At 38.9% G+C, this 19,382-nt stretch overlaps 1 protein-coding gene and 1 non-coding gene across 30 annotated transcripts in view; one reads left to right on the top strand and one right to left on the bottom strand.

Annotated features, from left to right (window-relative positions):
• Positions 1–19,382, top strand: part of LOC308197296 — a 722,739-nt gene that overhangs the window by 688,120 nt on the left and 15,237 nt on the right. For all 4 annotated transcript variants that reach the window (XR_013952746.1, XR_013952747.1, XR_013952749.1 and 1 more), the window contains 2 exons: positions 16,156–16,243; positions 17,162–17,255. This is a non-coding gene — a transcript (uncharacterized protein). The remainder of the gene's footprint in view (positions 1–16,155; positions 16,244–17,161; positions 17,256–19,382) is intronic.
• Positions 3,044–19,382, bottom strand: part of CTNNA3 (catenin alpha 3) — a 488,015-nt gene continuing 471,676 nt past the window's right edge. For all 26 annotated transcript variants that reach the window (XM_080597472.1, XM_080597453.1, XM_080597454.1 and 23 more), the window contains 2 exons: positions 17,160–17,294; positions 3,044–5,404 (listed from right to left, as the gene is read on the bottom strand). In XM_080597472.1, the coding sequence (XP_080453598.1) occupies positions 5,117–5,404; positions 17,160–17,294 (423 nt within the window). In that variant the 3' untranslated portion in view covers positions 3,044–5,116. The remainder of the gene's footprint in view (positions 5,405–17,159; positions 17,295–19,382) is intronic.

Genomic DNA, 19,382 nt, shown 5'->3' on the forward strand with positions numbered 1-19,382 from the left:
ACAATATCCTGCATGACAAGATGTCTCTTTAGTCTACAGCCTGCTTATATGCAGCCATTTTCACTATCAGGAAGTAGAAAATAGTTTCCTATCCTATAAAAAACTCCTTAAAATTGCTAAATCAACCTCTTGTACTGCAGGCTCAGATCTTAAATATTTCTTGTATTTTGGAGTCAAAAATTAGCCCCTCAGCTTTCAATTCAACTGTAGCAACAAGTTTCTTCCCCTGATGGTAGACAGCAGGGACTTTGAAGCATTTTCTTGGTTTGTTTTACATAACTCTAAAGCCGTTTCTGTTTTGGATACATTTTCTTTTTTACCACAAAGTTTCTAAAGAGTTATTAATCGAAAGGTGGGTATTTGTCATTGCAGCAGTGTCACTTATGGTGTGCAGCAAAAAATCTGTAACATTTTTTCATCAGTGGTGTAGAGCATTTTTATCACTTTCAGAGGAAGCTTTGCAAAACAACAAACCCACTGACCATGTTGAGAGAGTAAATCAGTTCTGATGTGCCAGGGAAAACACAAGTGAAATAGTGTAATCTGCTTGATCTTTATTATTTAATTACTAATATGCTCTTAAATTGCACTCTATTGGACAATTTCTCATGACTGCTTTTATTATGTTAACTTTTTCTTCACAGTGCAACAGTGCTTTTAGTGGGTTGTTGGAGAGGAAGTGGGTTATTAGCAATTGTGTATAACCAGAGCTTACCTTGGTGTTAAAAGCAAAATTGAACTGGATGCAGAGGAGGCTGCAGAATCGGGATGGATGAACAGACACGTTTATCTGCTACCAGTGATTCAGTTCTACAATCTTATGATTGTCTATTGATAGTTTCACTTCATCCAAAACATGTTCTAAGAGAGTAGGTTTTAAATTTCACTGCTGTTTTAGCCTTAAAGAAAGTTAAGCTTTTCTTACTTAAAACAAGAAGTCCTCTCACTCTTACTCTGATTTTCATGGGGGGTGAGGACTGGGGAGTAGAGGCAGGCAAAGGAGGAAAGGTCTCCTCTGCAAGACCCCACCTCACTTCGAGATTCCAGGAATGTAAAAAGGGTACAAGGTCCCTTCTTACCCTTACTGCTAAAGAGGAGAAAAAAGAAAAAAAAAAGCACAATACAGTTAAACAGACACGAGAAAATAAACACATTTATTTGCTTGGATAGTCATTATTTGCTGTATTTGATTTTAGATTTTTCTTCTCTGAAAATGAAAGGCAGTTTTGTTTTAATCCAACCAAAGGGATTGGGCTCTTATTTACGTATGTACTTCCTGAGCCAAATATATGGGCAATCGCTAGAGTTTAACCAAGAACAGTACACAAGGGACAAGTAGTTGCTGGGAGCAGAAACAACAGGTATGACCATGTAGAATTTTATTGTCTACTCTTGGTGAAAACTTACAAATATTTTCTTCAAAAATAATGCTTCTAAAAACTCATTTAAACTTGATTTATAAACACATTGTTTCTTAAACGCTTCAACTGTAAACCCACTGAAAACAGCACAAGATGCCCTCAAAAGAACTAAAAGACCTTTTAAAACCATCTGGAATGCCAGACCTGTGTTGTCACACTGCCTAGTCATCTCCACTGAAGATGCAGCTATAAAGCTTTTCTACAGTTACCAGGTTAATGGCATGAGTGGGGCAAACCCTAAGACTGGGTTACCACCTGTTTCCCACCTTATTCTATACCATTCCCTTCTGAAACCAGTCAATCAGTTATGTCAAAACAGATTTATTGTGCAAAAATGCAGGGCTCCAGGGGTGGGCAGAGATGGAGGGACATGCATTTAATTTTTCTGAATTTTCTGAAGTTCCAAGGTATTAGAGGACTTGTGTTACTTACCAGGAATGGCTCACTAAGTTCAGGTAGTAAGAGAGTAATTGGGACAAACTGGAAGCTATGCTCAGTGCAATCTGCAGTGACAGAAACTGCCTTTTACAAATGAGAAGCACTAAATATTACAGGAAACATCATTAGCAGTGAGAGCAGTGTGATGCAACCAAGTTGTGGGTTTTCTTTTAATAATCAAAAATCAACAGCTTCAGCATTCTCAGAAATGGTTTAAATTTGTTTTCTTTTACTAATGTGCTTCAACAACAAACAATACAAACTACCTCATTTTTTAGAGCTCTATGGACTTTTTTTCTTTTAAATAAAACTGCCCTAAGTTGTCCGTCACACTTTGTACTATAATGTGGTAATGGGGAGCGGACGAGGTAAGCTAATGAAACGATTTGAGCTACTGGGATGAGAAAGCCCTGTAAAGCTCTAGCTAAGAACCTGGTTTGCAAGGTCAATGCTCCTACACTATGGATATCATGCAAACACTGAGGCAAAATAACAGCAAAGTGAAAAAATATTCTCTGAAAACCAGGGCTAGGAAGGAATGTGCAAATTACAGAATGAAGTAACTGTGTCTGAATAAAGCATCCTGAGCAGCACATTGTCCATCAGCATTATTAATAGTGGCAGAGAAGGTTCCCTACTTTCCAGATCTGCTGAGGGAGATGATGAGCTAATACAATAGATTTTTTACAACTTCGGGATTTGTTTCTTATCTCTCCTTAGCTAGGAATAAACTTTACCTTGTTATGTTTTCACTTGGGTTTGAATTTTAGCCAAGAAACAGAAGTCCAGATACAGTTAACACATCATTCTTTTAGCTATTCTCAGAAAGCAACTGTGGCTTTTGATTTCCTTGTTCATTTACTTTTTTTTCCCCCTAATAAATTCCTATGTAATAGGAACAGTTTTGGATGCTGAGATGAAACTGGCTATTGAGAATGGCCAGGCTAAAAGAGCTGTGACTGGTATTGTAGTCATGATCATTATATTAAGCAATAAACTGTGTCTTAGTGATGAGAGTGCTAGAAGAGCTCTAATGTAAACCAGGCTAGTAAGATCACACTTAGTATGCTAGAGAAGCCGGAACTTGCAGGAATAAGAAAGCCTGGCAGGCATTTGAACAGGGTTTTGCTACTGCTGGAGACTAAAACAGAAACGTATCCAAACAAAACCCACAATGCTGAAAGTGGTGTACAATCTTTTAATTAATAATATGAAAACAAAACATAAGTTACAAACGTCTAATGTCAAGGTGAGCAGATACCAAAGGTGTATCCCAGAGATGTGAGGTGTGTTTTTTTCTTTTTCAAGAGTAATGCCCCCCTAGCCCAAGATTATTTCAATCCGCCTGTTACCTTTTGGACTTGAATATTGCTTGGGGAATATGTAATCAAAGAGGGTGGGCCAGAACCTGAATTATTATTTGGAGATTTTAGATTTAAGATGTGACAACCTATACTCTCCTGAGCAATGCACCACACAAAATCTTTCTCAGCTCTGCTTAGTGTGCTAGCAGACATACTGAAAGTACATCATATGACCAGCTCTATATTGCATTTACCTGCTCTACTTGACTGTTAGCTGCTTCCCACTGTGTAGTCCTAAAATGATTAGCAAGTACCTACATATGTTGCCAAGATCTTGTGAAAATATTGGAGGGGATTTGTATTAGAAAAGTTTTTTGTTTTTTTTTTTCCCCCAAACTTCTCCTTCATTTTGTTTCATTTGACAGATAGTAAAGTTGGGGACAGTAGAATACTGATCTGTAAGATCTTTAATGCATGATCACTATGGGTTTTGTGGAGCTTCTTAACCAACAGCCTAGAAATTTATATTGCTCCACTGTCCTGATTCTGTGCACAGGCTCTTACAGAGTAGCCACAAGAGGAAAAAAAACAGTTCAAGGTTATTTTTGCTGCCCACGTGATGCTGTTTAGGGGCACTATTGTGCAAACATGGTAGTAAATGACAGAGCAGCAGCCCATACTTTGGAACCTCCTCCTAATGATGCATCATGAATTTCTGCAATTTGAGGGAGCCCTTATACCTGAGCAAATACAAAAAAAAAAAAAAAACTACTTGCTAAGGAAAGACATTTAGTTAGGTGAGGTCTGGGAAAACCTAGTGATAGGGCAGGGAAGACTTTTGCTTGTTTAAAAAATCAGCCCAAGTAGATTTAGTATTTAAACAGATCTAGAAAAAAATTCTTTCCATAAGAATCTTACAGAATGGTGATAATCAGAGTAGTATCACTTATCTTCATTACGTATGTTGAAATATAACGCAGTAATTTAGCAAGTTGCTAGACAGCACAATCCTACGTTTGGGACTATACTTCCATAAGCAAAGTCATCAAGTTGGCTAGTTACCTTGCAAAAATCTCACCATTCTTCAGATTCAAGATGTGTCTATGTTATTTGCACAGTAGTCTCAGAATAATGATGTATTTCATACTTGTTCTTTTGTGCTATGATTAGAAAAGTTTCTGTTGTTAATGCAATAATCAATCAGCCAGATGAATTAGAGGTCACAGAATACAGTAGGAAACAGAACACTGAATAATGGTAACATTTCAAAGGCTGTTTTAAAGAGCTATTATTGCTATGCTGCAGTTAGTGCTTTTTCGTTACATTCTCATGTCCATGTTGTTATAACACTTGTTTCTTCAAACATTTTCAAGTTTACATTTCCTCTATTTTTACATAAAGCTGGGCCTTGGAGGGGGGTGATCTTTGGACCTTTCAATCAGGATAAAAAGTAAAGGCCAAGATTCTCAGTTAGCATCAAGCAGTCCAGCTGTTTTGATCACAGTGTAACGATCTTGATAAAGGACATTCCCAGTAAACAGTGTTCAAAAATACTGTATGTCATAAACTACAATGCTGTTTAATATTGGCCTCATTCATCCCCAATGAAGGAATGCCTGGCCCTAGCAGATGCAGAAGGACTTGGGGCAGAGTTTGGCACATTGCATCATGCTTTTCGACTACTCTAACACAGTCCCATCATGTATCACTCAAAGTGCTCTGCTGAAAACATGCAGTATAAAGACGTGATAGTTTGACACTGCAAGACAATGAGTATTTTTTCAACTGTGTGCTGTTAATTAATCCAACATCGTTTTCAAAGTAATTTAAGCAAGTGTTAACTTAGATATTTAGGGAAAAGCAAAACACTAACATACATAATTATTAAATAAGTAGGGGGAAGAGGTGAAAAACTGTAAGAACTTCAAGGTAGAGACACAAAGTGGCAGAATATTAGACTATTTCTCTGCCTCTAAATTCACTCATGACTTGAACAGGATGGATTCTCTTCTTTGCAGAACCTTTTCTGACAGCTGCATAGATTTCTTCTGGCTTCTCTCTTTTAATTAAGGGCTTCTTCTCTGGAGCTTTCATTCTCCACATCACAACAGGATGTCGTGGGCCAGTAGGACTCTGAATTTTGATAATCTTTGTGGATGCAATATAGGACATCTTCACTGTCTGCACCACAGCATTCATTAAATTCTTGGCAGCCTGAATTAGTGAAGTGACACTATCCAACTGTAATAAAAAAACAAACATTAGTCTAGGAAAAGCCTCCTTTTAATCACAATATGCTCAGGAATAAACAACAGTTAAAACCGAAGACTACGGCACTAAAACAAAATTTCTTGGTTTTCCCTTGGTGTGTTTGATCATTATATCCATGTTCTGATGCTCAGACTTGAAGTGATACACAGAAATCTGTGCTGGTGGAGTAAAAAGGCTTACGTAGATGTTTGTTGCTTGCTTTTTTTTTTTTTTTTTAGTGTGAATTCATGATGCTTGTCTGCAGGGTATCACTGCAATTACTACTGATGGATAATTAAACCAACTCAAATAAGAGCTGTAAAAATGTTACTCATTATTTCCTTTGCATCAGTGCTAGGCAAATTCTCCAGCTGGTCCCATCACATTCCAGGTGCTCTCACATGCTCCTAAGCAACGGAGGATATTGTCAAGTAGTTGGATTAGTCAGAGCTGCTGAACCTAGTCTCGGTGGCCAGGATGCTTAAAGGTAATTAAGAGCAGGAGAGCACACGGAAATCACAGTAACTGTGGCCTCAAACTTTTTTAAAGGATGAGAACATAGACATAATGCATAACGAACTCCTGTATGACATACTCCAACATTCAACTGCATGCTATGCAGCCATAAAGCGTTAAAGGTATTTCCTATCAATATTCCTTGAAATAGAAAATAGCACGCTCGATTTTAACTGGGAATTGGCTAACTGGAACAAACATACAGCTTTGTTACGTTGACCGCCATACTGATCTGTGGTGTAATAAAACTTTGTATACTGCTCTCTTCTCATATCTGAGGCTTGCAGGATACACGGTGTGCATGGTCCAGGAGCAGAGTGTGCTGGGGACATTATACTTTCTCAGTTACCTCCTCAGCCCCCAATGACTCTGGCAGCCTAGATAGAGGCTGACTTAGCAGTGTTGCACGATAAAACTGCAAAAGGCAAATGTAATCCTACGATGTGTGCTGAGTAGAGGCATTTTATTCTCTGATAATACTTCCCACAGTGAATCTCAAGGTTTAGGCATGATGGTGGTCTGGCATGCTTCAGAAAGAGATGTCAAAGAGGCTGTATGCAGCAGAGCCTATGCTGGGGGCTGGGTCTCGACAAAACTGAGAACAAGAGGAAGTATTTTACTGAAGGCCAACACTGGCAAAAGAACTCATGTCTGTAATTGGCAATCAGTATTAATTAAACATTTCGATGTGAGGAAAAGTCATCTCATTTTGCATGTTCTCAGAAAACAGACTAAGGAGGCTCAGGGCAATCCTTCCAGATGTAAGAGTGCCAAGACTCATGGAAGGGGAAGAACTGGTGTGTGCAGTGTCCTTCTATGTCTTCTGGTCTTAAAATCCAAGTGCAGAAAACTGGTCTGTATATGCTCGCTACAACTGTGTCTACTGTTAGGCCATTGTATGCCACACTTGGGCACTTGGAAGGTGTCTACCAGTGTACTAAACCTGAAACCAGTGTCTACCAGTGTACTCAATCCAGAAGGTGTCTGTCCAGTGTACTTAACCTGGGAAAAATTACGCCAGTGCTTAGGACTGTATTTTCAGGAAAGGGTTTGTTGGTTTTTTTTGGACAGGTTAAGATAACAGCCAAATGATGCCACAGTTCATTTTAAGTGCAGTGCCTTTTATACCATTACATTTCTTTTGGATTTAATTGCTTGGAATGAAGGCTGTTGTGCCCCCTTCAACTTACGGTACCCTTTGTGTTGTCATAGTGCCCCAAAGAACTGCTAGGGTCATACGTGGTATAAATTATCTCACTGACCTGAAGGAATAGCTTTTTATTCAAGGATACCAGGTTTGTATTTGATTATAAGGCTGACAATTTCAATTGAAAAGAAATCTCCATTCTTAAAGAACCTTTTAAGAAAGCCCTTTAAAAAATATCCTATTGCTTATATTACTATAAATGTTTATTATGAATAAATATTATTCAAGTAAATAATGTCCACCTGAGCAGCCCAGTATTTAATGATGTTTTCCCCCAAAACAGGGAAGAGGAGCATTAGCAACTGTGAAATCTGCATCAGTTTGCTAAGATGAGAACAGAATGCTAACAGTTTGCTAAGATGAGACAATACAGAAGCTTCAAAGGAGGGCTGGTGTACTTCCTACTTTGTGCATACGTGTTTGTGTGCATAAATGCATGTATACAAACCTTACGGGTACACAAGACAACATTTACACACTCAAAGCACATTGTTTAGAAATATTTTCCCTTCCATATACACTAACACTAATGAAGCCCAATACAGTTCAGAGATTTTGGAAGACAGCATTTCAATTTATGTGCAGCCTCTCTATTGAAACACTTCATCCTCTTCTGTAAAAATAGTGAAGTTGGTTCTCTAAAGGACCATGAGGTTTAGTGGGAGAATCATCCAGAATTTGTAAGTGCAAAGTCTTTTGTAATATGGAGATCTGTAAACTGACTTTTTAGCAAAGGTCATCTCCCTCCTGCGAGGTCGAATGAATTGATGAGAAGATAATGTGTTTTACTGTATCTGTACGTGTCAATTTTATAACAGTTCATACACATACAAAATGCAGCTAAAGTCAGAAAAGGGATGCACTTGCATTTAAGAAACATACCTGATCAGAAAGATCCATCGGTTAATGCCAATTTTGCTGATTCTCTCTCCAGAAATGCCCCCCACCAAAAAAAAAAAAATCATAGAAGAGTAAAACGCTAAGTGGACTGCATACATTTGCTATAGGAAAAGGTAAAATGTGAAATTCAACGTATGGCTTCTAAAGTTCATTCCTTGCTCTATCATGTGAGATTTTTAATCGGGATTTCCAGTTTGTAATAGTCATCCAATCTTTGCATGGCAGTATTTCAAACTAAGACAAGCATATATGGGGACCATCGTTTATAAACTTTAGGGAAACAGATTGCCTGGCCATGCTGGTAGGATAAGCAGTTAAACATAATTCTTGTGATGCTGTTTTAGCAAAATTCAAGTTGAATGAAAGTTCGCAGTTCAAAGCCTAATGTTTATTTCAAATAATGCCTTTGTACCATTTTATGAACTTCCAGGCTCAGTCAGTGAAGTGCTCTGATTAGAGGCTTTGCCATTATATTCCTGGAATGTCTTCAGTTGCCCAAGTATCCCTTTTTCTAGGCAGGATGACTAGCGTTGTAGGTATCAACTTACTGGCACATGAACTGATGATGTCTGTATTTCAAACTGCGGATTACTGTCTTGATAAAACGTATGTTAATTGATTATAGGGAGTGAGAAGAAGCATGTGAGAAAAAAAATTCATAATCGTGTTTATTTTGTGGTAATCAGAGGTTAATTGCGGGCACACACATGCACGCAGTTTTGTCTGTCCTCAGGCTGTCACCTTCTAGAAAAACTGACAAAGACATGATTTTGACAGCTTCCACAAATCTTCTTTAAATATATATATATATACACACGCACACACCTCTGGCTGATATTGGTGGCATTGTAAGCACACACTTTTCTAGCATTGTCTGTATAGTAACACCAATATGAAGATGCTTCTGGGTGCCAGCAGACGCAAAGAAAAGCCGGTTTTGTTTCTATGGCAGAAGCTTTATGGGCTTACGGGGCTTTTGTTTCTAAGTGATGTAAATTTCTGTAATCTTTCCACTTTTTTCAAGTGGCCTGGTGTTGGAGCCACACTAGGCTGGGTAGCAAACTGGGCTGGGGTACTTGGCAAGTTCAGTCATGGCTTCTCAGGAGAGAAAAAAAAAAAAAACAAAACTGCTTCCATTGGAGGGAAAAGGCGTCTAGAAGAAGTGTGTACCAGCATCCAGGTTGGGCAACAACATCGTACCCCAAACCATCCAGTTATTGTGACCTTGGTTTATACTGTAAAGTATGTCAAATGAAGTGGAATCCTTTAAGGTGGCAGTTAGAGCTTACAGGCTTTTCTCTCCTGTGGGCAGTGAATAGTTACCACTTTACTCTGGCTTCTGTGGGTCCTTTCAACAAAATAGCCATGGGCTCTTAACAGTCCACAGCTCCTTCATCATGCCACTGTGCACTGCTGTGATCAAGAAGAAAGCTAATTCTATTTCTTAAACCATAATGATATATCTATTATTAAGTAAATAAAATACGCTTTACGGTTATCTAATTTTGAAGAGGGTGTAATGTCAAATAGGATGTGGCATGTCAGCTTCATGTATGAGCATATCAGGCTGCTCATAGCTTGACACATGCTCACTGGAGCAGAAACCTATCAACTCAGGCATTTTAAATGCCAAAACCTGAGGACTCTGAATTATAAACTCAACTGTCCAGCTCCACCAAACTGAACTGCCTGAATTCTGCAGCCCCCTTGCCATGCCATAGGAACTGAAGCTCTGCTGTATTATTTAAGATCTACAGAAGATGCCCTGAGATGCAGATACCTAAAATAAAATCTTAAAACATAGATTTGGTATGCCTCCCGGGTAAAAAGCAGAATACGTAACTACCACTAAGGATGTTTAAATCAGTGTTTGTGCTGCATTTGCCATAGCAGGGGTGGATGTGGGTATGGTGGAGGTGGGAATGCTATGTCAGGATGGGCAGAAATCTCCATTTATTTTATGATTCCCTTGGCATCTCTGAATAGGCAATGAAATACAGGATAATTAATATAATTTACTTAATGCTATCCTTTAGGATATTCACACTATTTGCATTGTCTTAGTTTCTGTTTCCCCTGCGTTTTCTGGATGTGTCTTACACTAGTCTTGGTTACATAAAGAAAATGTGAGTATTGTGAGGCAAAAGCATACTGGTATTTCTGAACCACATTCACAGTTTTGGAGAAGGTTTTAGGATATGTTCTTGAAGCTACAGATGGTAAGAATGAGGCTATGCATTATATTTTTTTTGTTGATTCTTTCTAGAGAGCAGCTGTTTTTATACTTCGGTACCAGTAACGTTACTGAGTTTAGTGTAAATCTATTCTTCTATAAATTGAATGTACTCAAGTACTGTCTTCACTTGGATGCTTTTATCTCAAATATTCAGCAGGTTCTTCCAGGTGTCCTGTCTAGGAAAACCAATGAAATGAAACTTGGCATAATTGAAAGAGTGATAAAATATTCATTGAGCATTTAAGTTCATCTTATTTAGAGACACATAGCTGCAAAGTTTTCAATCTGTAGCAAGTGGTATATAAAGATTCACTAGCAAAACAAGGAAACCAGCCACAAACAAAGGTTGTTTTATTTTTGCCTGACTCTCACTTTTGCTCTTTCTGCACTTCCCATGAAGACACGGTGTTCCAGCTTCCACGTTTTGCAGGTCTCACTGTGTCAGTCAAAACAGTAATTCCTGAAAGGATTTGGGAAAAGTGTCCCTTACCATATCTTCCCTCGTTAAAATGTCATCTGTCCTGTCAGCAAGTGGTACCTCTTTACTGCTATTTCACTGAGAAGACAGAATGATTCTCTAACCACAGTAACTTCACATTATGGTGAAATACAGAGGATACAGAACTGAAGGTAGTAATTTAAAACAAAACAAAACAAAAACAAACGAAAAAAAGAACCCAGCACCAACAAAAATCAGACTAGTAGCACTCAGGCTGGCATGAGCTATTGTCTCCAGCACTTGCACTGCTGTTGGATACATGAAAGGATGTGCCCTGCCTTTTCCCAGAATAGTGGCACAGTACACAAGCGCGGTCAATGGCCCATCTGGCTGAAAAGCATTCAAAATCAGAATTCTTGTAGGCAAATTCTTCATTGAGTAACAAAGCCAGTAATTAGGAACTTGATACTTTTAATTGTTTACATGCATTGTATTTCTCATTATTTGGAAAATAATTTAGTGTCTTGGGAGTAGTAGCAATCCATTTATATAAGGAGTGTAATATAATACCTGATAGAACTATTTTTATTTAATGTTCTCAATGCTAAACAGAATCATGACTTAAAATGTAAAGGTACTTTTCTGTTGACGTGTTTTCTGTGTACTAAGAAAGTGATGCTTGCCTTGTAATGTGTCAGTAGTAGTTGTTTCTATTAGTTAGAAGAATACAGAATTTCTTTATCCCTAGAGCAGGTAAATAAGTCATTCTCCTGCTCATGTTCTTTCCATAGACTTGTAGACGCTGTCTCACTGACATAAAGAAGCAGCAGACAATGCAGACTGATACTCACAAAGCATTTCTTGACAAATAATATGCAGGTCTGTTAGAACCACAGTTGGGATACTTTCTATTTATCTCCTACAAACAATTTTTTAAAGGAAATAAAATTGTAGTACTAAAGCACAGATTTATCAATTGGCTGCTTGCAGTCTGCCAAGTCCTATTTACAGTTTAACTACACTTTAACCAAGAATTAAGTATCAAATACACAACTTATTCAGTATTTGAAGTCAAAAGTTAAAAACCTTTTGGAATCAAGGCCAGCTATTTAAAACGTATCTGAATTGAACCGTTGGACTTAAATGTGTTTGAAGCAAATTTTGTTATATTAATCAAAGAAGGACTGAATTTGATTTGACTATTTCTAAAAATAACATGAAATCTACATTTTAAGGAATAGTGGCGAAGTCAGGAAGGGGATCAGTAAAACTGCTAGCTTGCACTTCCGGAGGGCTGACTTTGAGCTGTTCAGGACACTGGTTGGCAGAGTCCCTTGGGAGGTGGTTCTGAAGGGCAGAGGAGTCCAGGAAGGCTGGGCACTCTTCAAGAAGGAAATCTTAATGGCTCAGGGGCGGTCAGTCCCCACATGCCCAAAGATAAGCTGGTGCAGAAGACCGGCCTGTCTGAACAGAGAGTTGTGGCTTGAGCTTAGGAGCAAAAGGAGGGTTTATAATCTTTGGAAAAGAGGGCCACTCAGGAGGACTATAAGGATGTTGCGAGGCTGTGCAAGGACAAAATTAGAGAGGCCAAAGCTCATCTGGAGCTCAATCTGGCTACTGCTGTTAAAGATAACAAAAAATGTTTTTATAAAATACATCAACACAAAAAGGAGGACTAAGGAGAATCTCCATCCTTTACTGGATGCTGGGGGAAACTTAGTTACAAGAGATGAGGAAAAGGCTGAGGTGCTTAAAGCCTCCTTTGCCTCAGTCTTTAGCGGCAAGACTAGTTGTTCTCTGGATACCCAGTACCCTGAGCTGGTGGAAGGGGATGAGGAGCAGAATGTGGCCCTCATAATCCACAAGGAAATGGCTGGCGACCTGCTACAGCACTTGGATGTACGCAAGTCGATGGGGCCGGATGGGATCCACCCAAGAGTGCTGAGAGAACTGGCGGAGGAGCTGGCCAAGCCGCTTTCCATCATTTATCGGCAGTCCTGGCTATCGGGGGAGGTCCCAGTAGACTGGCGGCTAGCAAACGTGATGCCCATCTACAAGAAGGGCCAGAGGGTAGACCCGGGGAACTATAGGCCTGTCAGTTTGACCTCAGTGCCAGGGAAGCTCATGGAGCAGATTATCCTGAGTGTCATCACGCGGCACTTGCAGGGCAACCAGGCGATCAGGCCCTGTCAGCATGGGTTTATGAAAGGCAGGTCCTGCTTGACGAAAATGATCTCCTTCTATGACAAAGTGACATGCTTAGTGGATGAGGGGAAGGCTGTGGATGTGATCTACCTTGACTTCAGTAAGGCTTTTGACACCGTTTCCCACAGCATTCTCCTCAGGAAACTGGCTGCTCGTGGCTTGGACTGGCATACGCTTCGTTGGGTTACAAACTGGCCGGATAGCCGGGCCCAAAGAGTTGTGGTGAATGGAGCCAAATCCAGTTGGAGGCCGGTCACTAGTGGAGTCCCCCAGGGCTCAGTACTGGGGCCAGTTCTCTTTAATATCTTTATCGATGATCTGGATGAGGGGATTGAGTGCACCCTCAGTAAGTTTGCAGATGACACCAAGTTAGGTGCGTGTGTCGATCTGCTCGAGGGCAGGAAGGCTCTGCAGGAGGATCTGGATAGGCTGGAGCGGTGGGCTGAGGCCAACTGTATGAAGTTCAACAAGGCCAAGTGCCGGGTCCTGCACCTGGGGCACAACAACCCCAAGCAGTGCTACAGGCTGGGAGATGAGTGGTTGGAAAGCTGCGTGGCCGGGAAGGACCAGGGAGTATTGGTTGACAGTTGGCTGAATATGAGCCAGCAGTGTGCTCAGGTGGCCAAGAAGGCCAACAGCATCCTGGCTTGTATAAGAAGCAGTGTGGCCAGCAGGTCTAGGGAGGTGATTGTCCCCCTGTACTCGGCTCTGGTGAGGCCGTGCCTCGAGTACTGTGTTCAGTTTTGGGCCCCTCACTACAAGAAGGACATGGAGGTGCTCGAGAGAGTCTAGAGAAGGGCAACCAAGCTGGTGAGGGGTCTGGAGAACAAGTCTTACGAGGAGCAGCTGAGGGAGCTGGGATTGTTCAGTCTGGAGAAGAGAAGGTTCAGGGGAGACCTCATCACTCTCTATAGGTACCTTAAAGGAGGCTGTAGAGAGGTAGGGGTTGGTCTATTCTCCCACGTGCCCGGTGACAGGACGAGGGGGAACGGGCTAAAGTTGCGCCAGGGGAGGTTTAGGTTGGATATTAGGAAGAACTTCTTTACTGAAAGGGTTGTTAGGCATTGGAATGGGCTGCCCAGGGAAGTGGTGGAGTCACCATCCCTGGAGGTCTTTAAAAGACATTTAGATGTAGAACTTAGTGATGTGGTTTAGTGGAGGACTTGTTAGTGTTAGGTCAGAGGTTGGACTAGATGATCTTGGAGGTCTCTTCCAACCTAGACGATTCTGTGATTCTGTGAGTTGTTGAGCAACTAAGGTAAGAAGACTTACTGTGGTACACTTCTAGTTTTTTCTCCCTTATTTATAAGCTTTTCTGTTAATTACTTAATAGTTCTTTCAATAATGCTGCTATATAAAATAGTGTTTTAACCACTTTGTATTCATCTCCTTAAAGAGTGGAATAATAACTCTAAATGTAAACATCTCAATCAAAATAAACAGGTGAACTGTTAAGAGTGGAATCCTGACCATTGAAGACATTGGAGTTTTCCTTTCCCAGGGCCAGGATTTTAACAGCAGTTATCTTGTTTTCTGAACTGAGGATGTTTACATTTCAACATTTTTTTTCCACACAGAGCAGTGATAATTCAAAAAAATTAAGGTTTTAGTTTAAAAGTGACACAAGAAGATGGGGGTTCAAGAAAGCACAGGTAAAGGTCAAGAGTTGGAAGCACTTCATTAGTTGCTATGTTTCTTCATGTACCTGCCAGATGACATTCACCATGGATTTAGTCTCCGTACAAAATAAATGGCTACAAAATAAGCCAAAGGGAGACTTTCTGTTGTGATTTTTCTTTCCTGTTACTGAGAACTGATCCTTCTTCCTCAGTTAGCCTATCTTTGGCTCACCTTTGCCTTGCCACGCTGTCCCCTTGGAGTATCAGAGACTTTGTGGAACTGCTCTACGGAAATCTGCTTTATTGCACGAGTGGACAATCTAGGGGTGTTTATTTCTCAATAAGCTTAATTACTGTAAAAATGTGGCTATTCTGTAGGTTATCTATGTGTCTGTGTACCTAGTAATTACATTAACAGACCTCAAGAATATTTGGGGGTTACTGCTTTTTACCTATTTTTCAGGTGGAGAAATTGAATATAATCAGGAAAACAACTAACCGTTACTTGAACCTAAGTAGGATTTGAAGAACTGAAATCGAGTCCTATAATTAGACCAGGCCCTGTGTCAGAGTTAAAAGATAACTTACTTAAGTACCATAAGACCATTTCCCTGATGTGCCATAATGGAACATAACACTTGTATGTGTTGCTTGTATGCTAACCAACTCCCTTCTAAGTTCTGCTGCTTTCGCTTAAAGGAGGGTTTTAAAAAAACAGATGTCTGATCATTGAAAAAAATGGTCCTTGAGAAAAAGAGAAGAGTATGGTTTAATTTAAATTCTTCCCTAGCTGCCTTCTTCACTTGGATTAGTTTGCAAAGCAATGGAGACAAATGGTTTAGTTTATGGTGCTTGTTTTGAAAACATACTGAGTGTATGAACTATAATCTATGCCCTGATTTTACTTACCAGTAAAGTAGTTATTTTTAGGAAAAGCTACCTGTGTTGTATGTTGCTATTACGTACTTTCTTCCTTCTTTAAACTAGTTCTTCTAGGTAGATGGACTTCAGAAAGCAGTAGTAACTGAGCTGACCCTAAATAAGTAAGAACCGTATTCCTTTTTTATGCTTCCAAAGGCCAGGGGATTTTTATGTACTCACACTTACAAGCATACACTGGGCACATGCAGGGGAAGATACAGTGTTATTACATAAAAAAAAAAATAGGCAAACATTTTTTACAGCTCTCAGTAAAAGAAAATTTTAAAATAATATTCTATCTCTTAGTGAGTGAAGTCAACTTTTAGAAAACGTAGTGTTTTATTATTGTCAGATTCAAATGCTATGTAATTGTATGCACGGGTTAAGGCCCTCTAAGCAGCCCTCCACCATTATTAGTTGAAACAAACTGAACTGACAGTTCCCAATGACATGGAGAAGTAATAGTGAGGAGAAACAAACTGGCTGAACAAGGAGCAGCAGCTGTGCCTCTAGCACACACAGGCATCAGTTCTGTCAGAACAATAGCTATGGACATGAAGCAACATAGAAGAGCAGTTTTTTCATTGAAGGTCACACAGCAGTACTGGCAGGACAACATCCAACAAAATATTGCTATAAAACATCAGTATTTCAAAATCTTGTATTGGTAACGGTGGGTTCTTTTCTGCTTTTTTTAAGAACATACTACGTGTTCTTCTGATACATGTATGTACTGCAAGACTGCGAATGTGTGAAGTTTTCATTAAGAGGAAAGTATTATTAAAAGGTAAGAGTGGTGTGGGAAGCTCTTTCATTACCTCTTTTTTGTCATTTGTTTATGTCTGGATATCATAATCCCATATGCCACAGATAATAACACTAATAATCAAAGAATATATAGTTATAATAGTGATAGCATATATAGAATCATAGAATTTTTAGGTCAGAAAACACTCTTAGGATCATAAGTCTAACCATGAACCTAATGCTACCATGTCCACCACTGTACCATGTACCTAAGTGCCAGGTCTGTATATCTCTTAAATATCTCCAGGGATAGCAACCTCACTGTTTCCACGTGAACACTTACAATTATGTTTTTGCTGAGAACAAATGCACAGAAGTTCCATAAAATCATAAGCAACATCTTTTCCATGTCTAATGATATTTAGCTCACAATAAGGCAAATCAAGAAATGTATTCAACAATCAAGTCACCTTTGCTCTTAATTTTCTTTAGTTCTGTAGGGATATATGATCTCCTGCATGTCACAGCAGATAGTCAAGAATTCCCCTCAGCATTTTGTTCTGAAGGGGAAGTACAGCTCTGGAGATTTCTTTTTGTGTATGCTGATATACACCTGTGCATACTCCATATATGTGAAACTAAACAAAACTAAAATCCACTATCATAAAGGCGTTACAGTCCTTATAAACAACGTACTCCAGAACAATAGTGAAGAATAATACCTTTTAAGAATCTAAAAGGAAAAAAGAAATCCACAAATGATTGCTCTGCCTTTTAAGTCACCAGTCTTATGCTTCACTTTCGTAGATTCTCTGTGTAAAGGGAGTGTAAAAAGAAAAAAAGCGAATAAAAGAAGAAATTCATGACTATACTAGAACATAAGCACAGGAAAGGACAATGCAAATATGACAGATTTTATTTTGATGAATAGTAATTTATACCATTTTTCTACTTACAGCAGACATGATGAGCTCTCCACCTAGATTCTGGATTTCTGCTTTAACTTGACTGCAGATTTTAAGCTGATGGGAGTATAGCTTGATCTGTTCCAGGTAAGCCAACAAGTCCTGTTTACATGATTGGTCTGGACACTGAAGATAAAGGAAGGAACAATAAATCATATACGCAGTGGCTGATTCAAAAATTTCATCCCAGACATCACATTATTGCTTCGCTGAGGAATTACTCAAATCATTCAAATTAATCCCTAACTTCCCCATATTCACTTGAACATCACAGAGCTTACCTCAGAAACATCACTGATCAAATTCCTTAATACATGGAATAATTACTTTCCTTTCAATTCCTAGGAGACTTTGACTTATTTTTAAGAAGATACCTACAGTAATATTTATGTGGGCAAATGTAAACACACAAATGCAAGAGCAGTGTTAACATTTATACAAAATAATGCTTTATCTTCCAATAATGATCTACATTTTAGCATTCCATCTAGTGTATTTAGCTTGATGGCAGATCTTCTGTATCAGAGGGAACATGAAAATAAGAATGTCTTACAGCTAACTCACTTATTTGAATACTTTATAAAAAATAACATATTTCTATATTCGCTTATGTGAACACCAAAAATACTTGGAGGAGAAATACTGCTCTGTGACTAAGAAGCTAGTCACCCTAAGACCTCGTGTGTGTTTGTTCTAAAGCTGTTCATTGCTCTGGCAAAATAAAAATATCTTAGAGGTGAATGGTGAGCCCTCAGTGTGCTACCAAAACTGTGAAGTAAGCATAAGAAACGAGAAATTGATTCCTACAAGTTCCTCAAAGGTGTATTTTTAGCCTTTGTATGCTGTAGTTTGTATTGGAAACATGGCCATTTTCATTTGATAGGAAATTAAGTTCAGTTTTATATATTAAGAAAAGAAAGTATGTATGTTCCCAGCCCAATGCAGAGGCAACATTCATCTGTTGTTTCATAAAGTTAGACCTTTGTGTTTACGGAACAGTGACTGATGGAGTAATGGTTTAAATCTAAGAAATGTTAAAAGCCAGAAAAAATGCTAATTCTACTTCATGAAGTACTTTACTTAAATTACTGGCTTCGTTGAAGAAATTTGATACCTGCTTAAAATGGGGGTTCTGATGATCCTCTGTTCTTCAAGACTCTGCGCTTAGTATTGGAATGCTTAGATAAGCAGACAAATTAACCTGAACAATTTTTAAGTAATTAATATGCATTAAATGTCTATCCTTACCTTGTGTTCTGCTAGATCCATTACTAAAATGTTTTTCGTATTTTGGCATAGTTTAGGAGAAAAATGGAAGTGTGTCTTGACATCCTCTCTTTATTGATGTGCACCATTTTTCAAAGTGGTCTCAGTATTCAAATACTGATACCTCTGTGGCTGTTCAGAAAACCTGAATACTCATTTTTTATTTCTGAAACTAATTCATAGAAATCTGTCCTTCCAGTCAAATGCAGCTGTGAGCTATTTTAACTATCAAAGCTATGCTAAAAGTGTATTTCCTGCAATGAGCTGCTTGCTTTTCTATTTTTTCTTCTCCACGGTTTACTTTTCTCTTTTCCCCACTGGAAAAACTTAAGAGAGAGGCAGATGCTGATCAGTATCTCATTCTTCCACTTCAAGTAGTGACAGTGTCAATTACAGAAGTTCAGAGACAACGTTTTAACTTTATATAATAATATTGGCAGGATTATTTATATAATAATATTGGCATGACAGTCACATTTATTATCTGCCTTGTATGCATTTATAGAAGAAATGTGTAACATTTTGGGAATGCTGAAGATGATATGCATCAAAGATAGGGAAACTGCCACTTAAGAATGATACCTTCAGGTTGAAACAATTCTGGTCCAGCATTCTGGACCTCTGGTCTGGAGAATATTGGTTGAGTGCTCAGTAGCACTCAAAAAAGCAAATACTAGGGTAAAAAAGGTGTGTTCAGTTGCATAATTACATTTCATAAATCTGTGGTATAACCGCAGTTTTACTGCCCTGTGCAAGTATGTATGGTGCATTGTTCCCCTGTCTTGCACAGAACAGGTAAGTACAGAAAAGATTTTCATGAAGATCAGTATTCTCTCTTCCAATGCAAAACCAGAAAGCCAATAATAGTAACTCGCCTAGTCAAAACAGGAAATGGTTCTTCACACTGTGTTAATTGCAGAAACCTCTGTGGAGAATGATAATCATGAG

The sequence above is a fragment of the Anser brachyrhynchus genome (genome assembly GCF_964034855.1).
Source record: "Anser brachyrhynchus genome assembly, chromosome: 6".
Lineage (NCBI taxonomy): Eukaryota > Metazoa > Chordata > Aves > Anseriformes > Anatidae > Anser > Anser brachyrhynchus.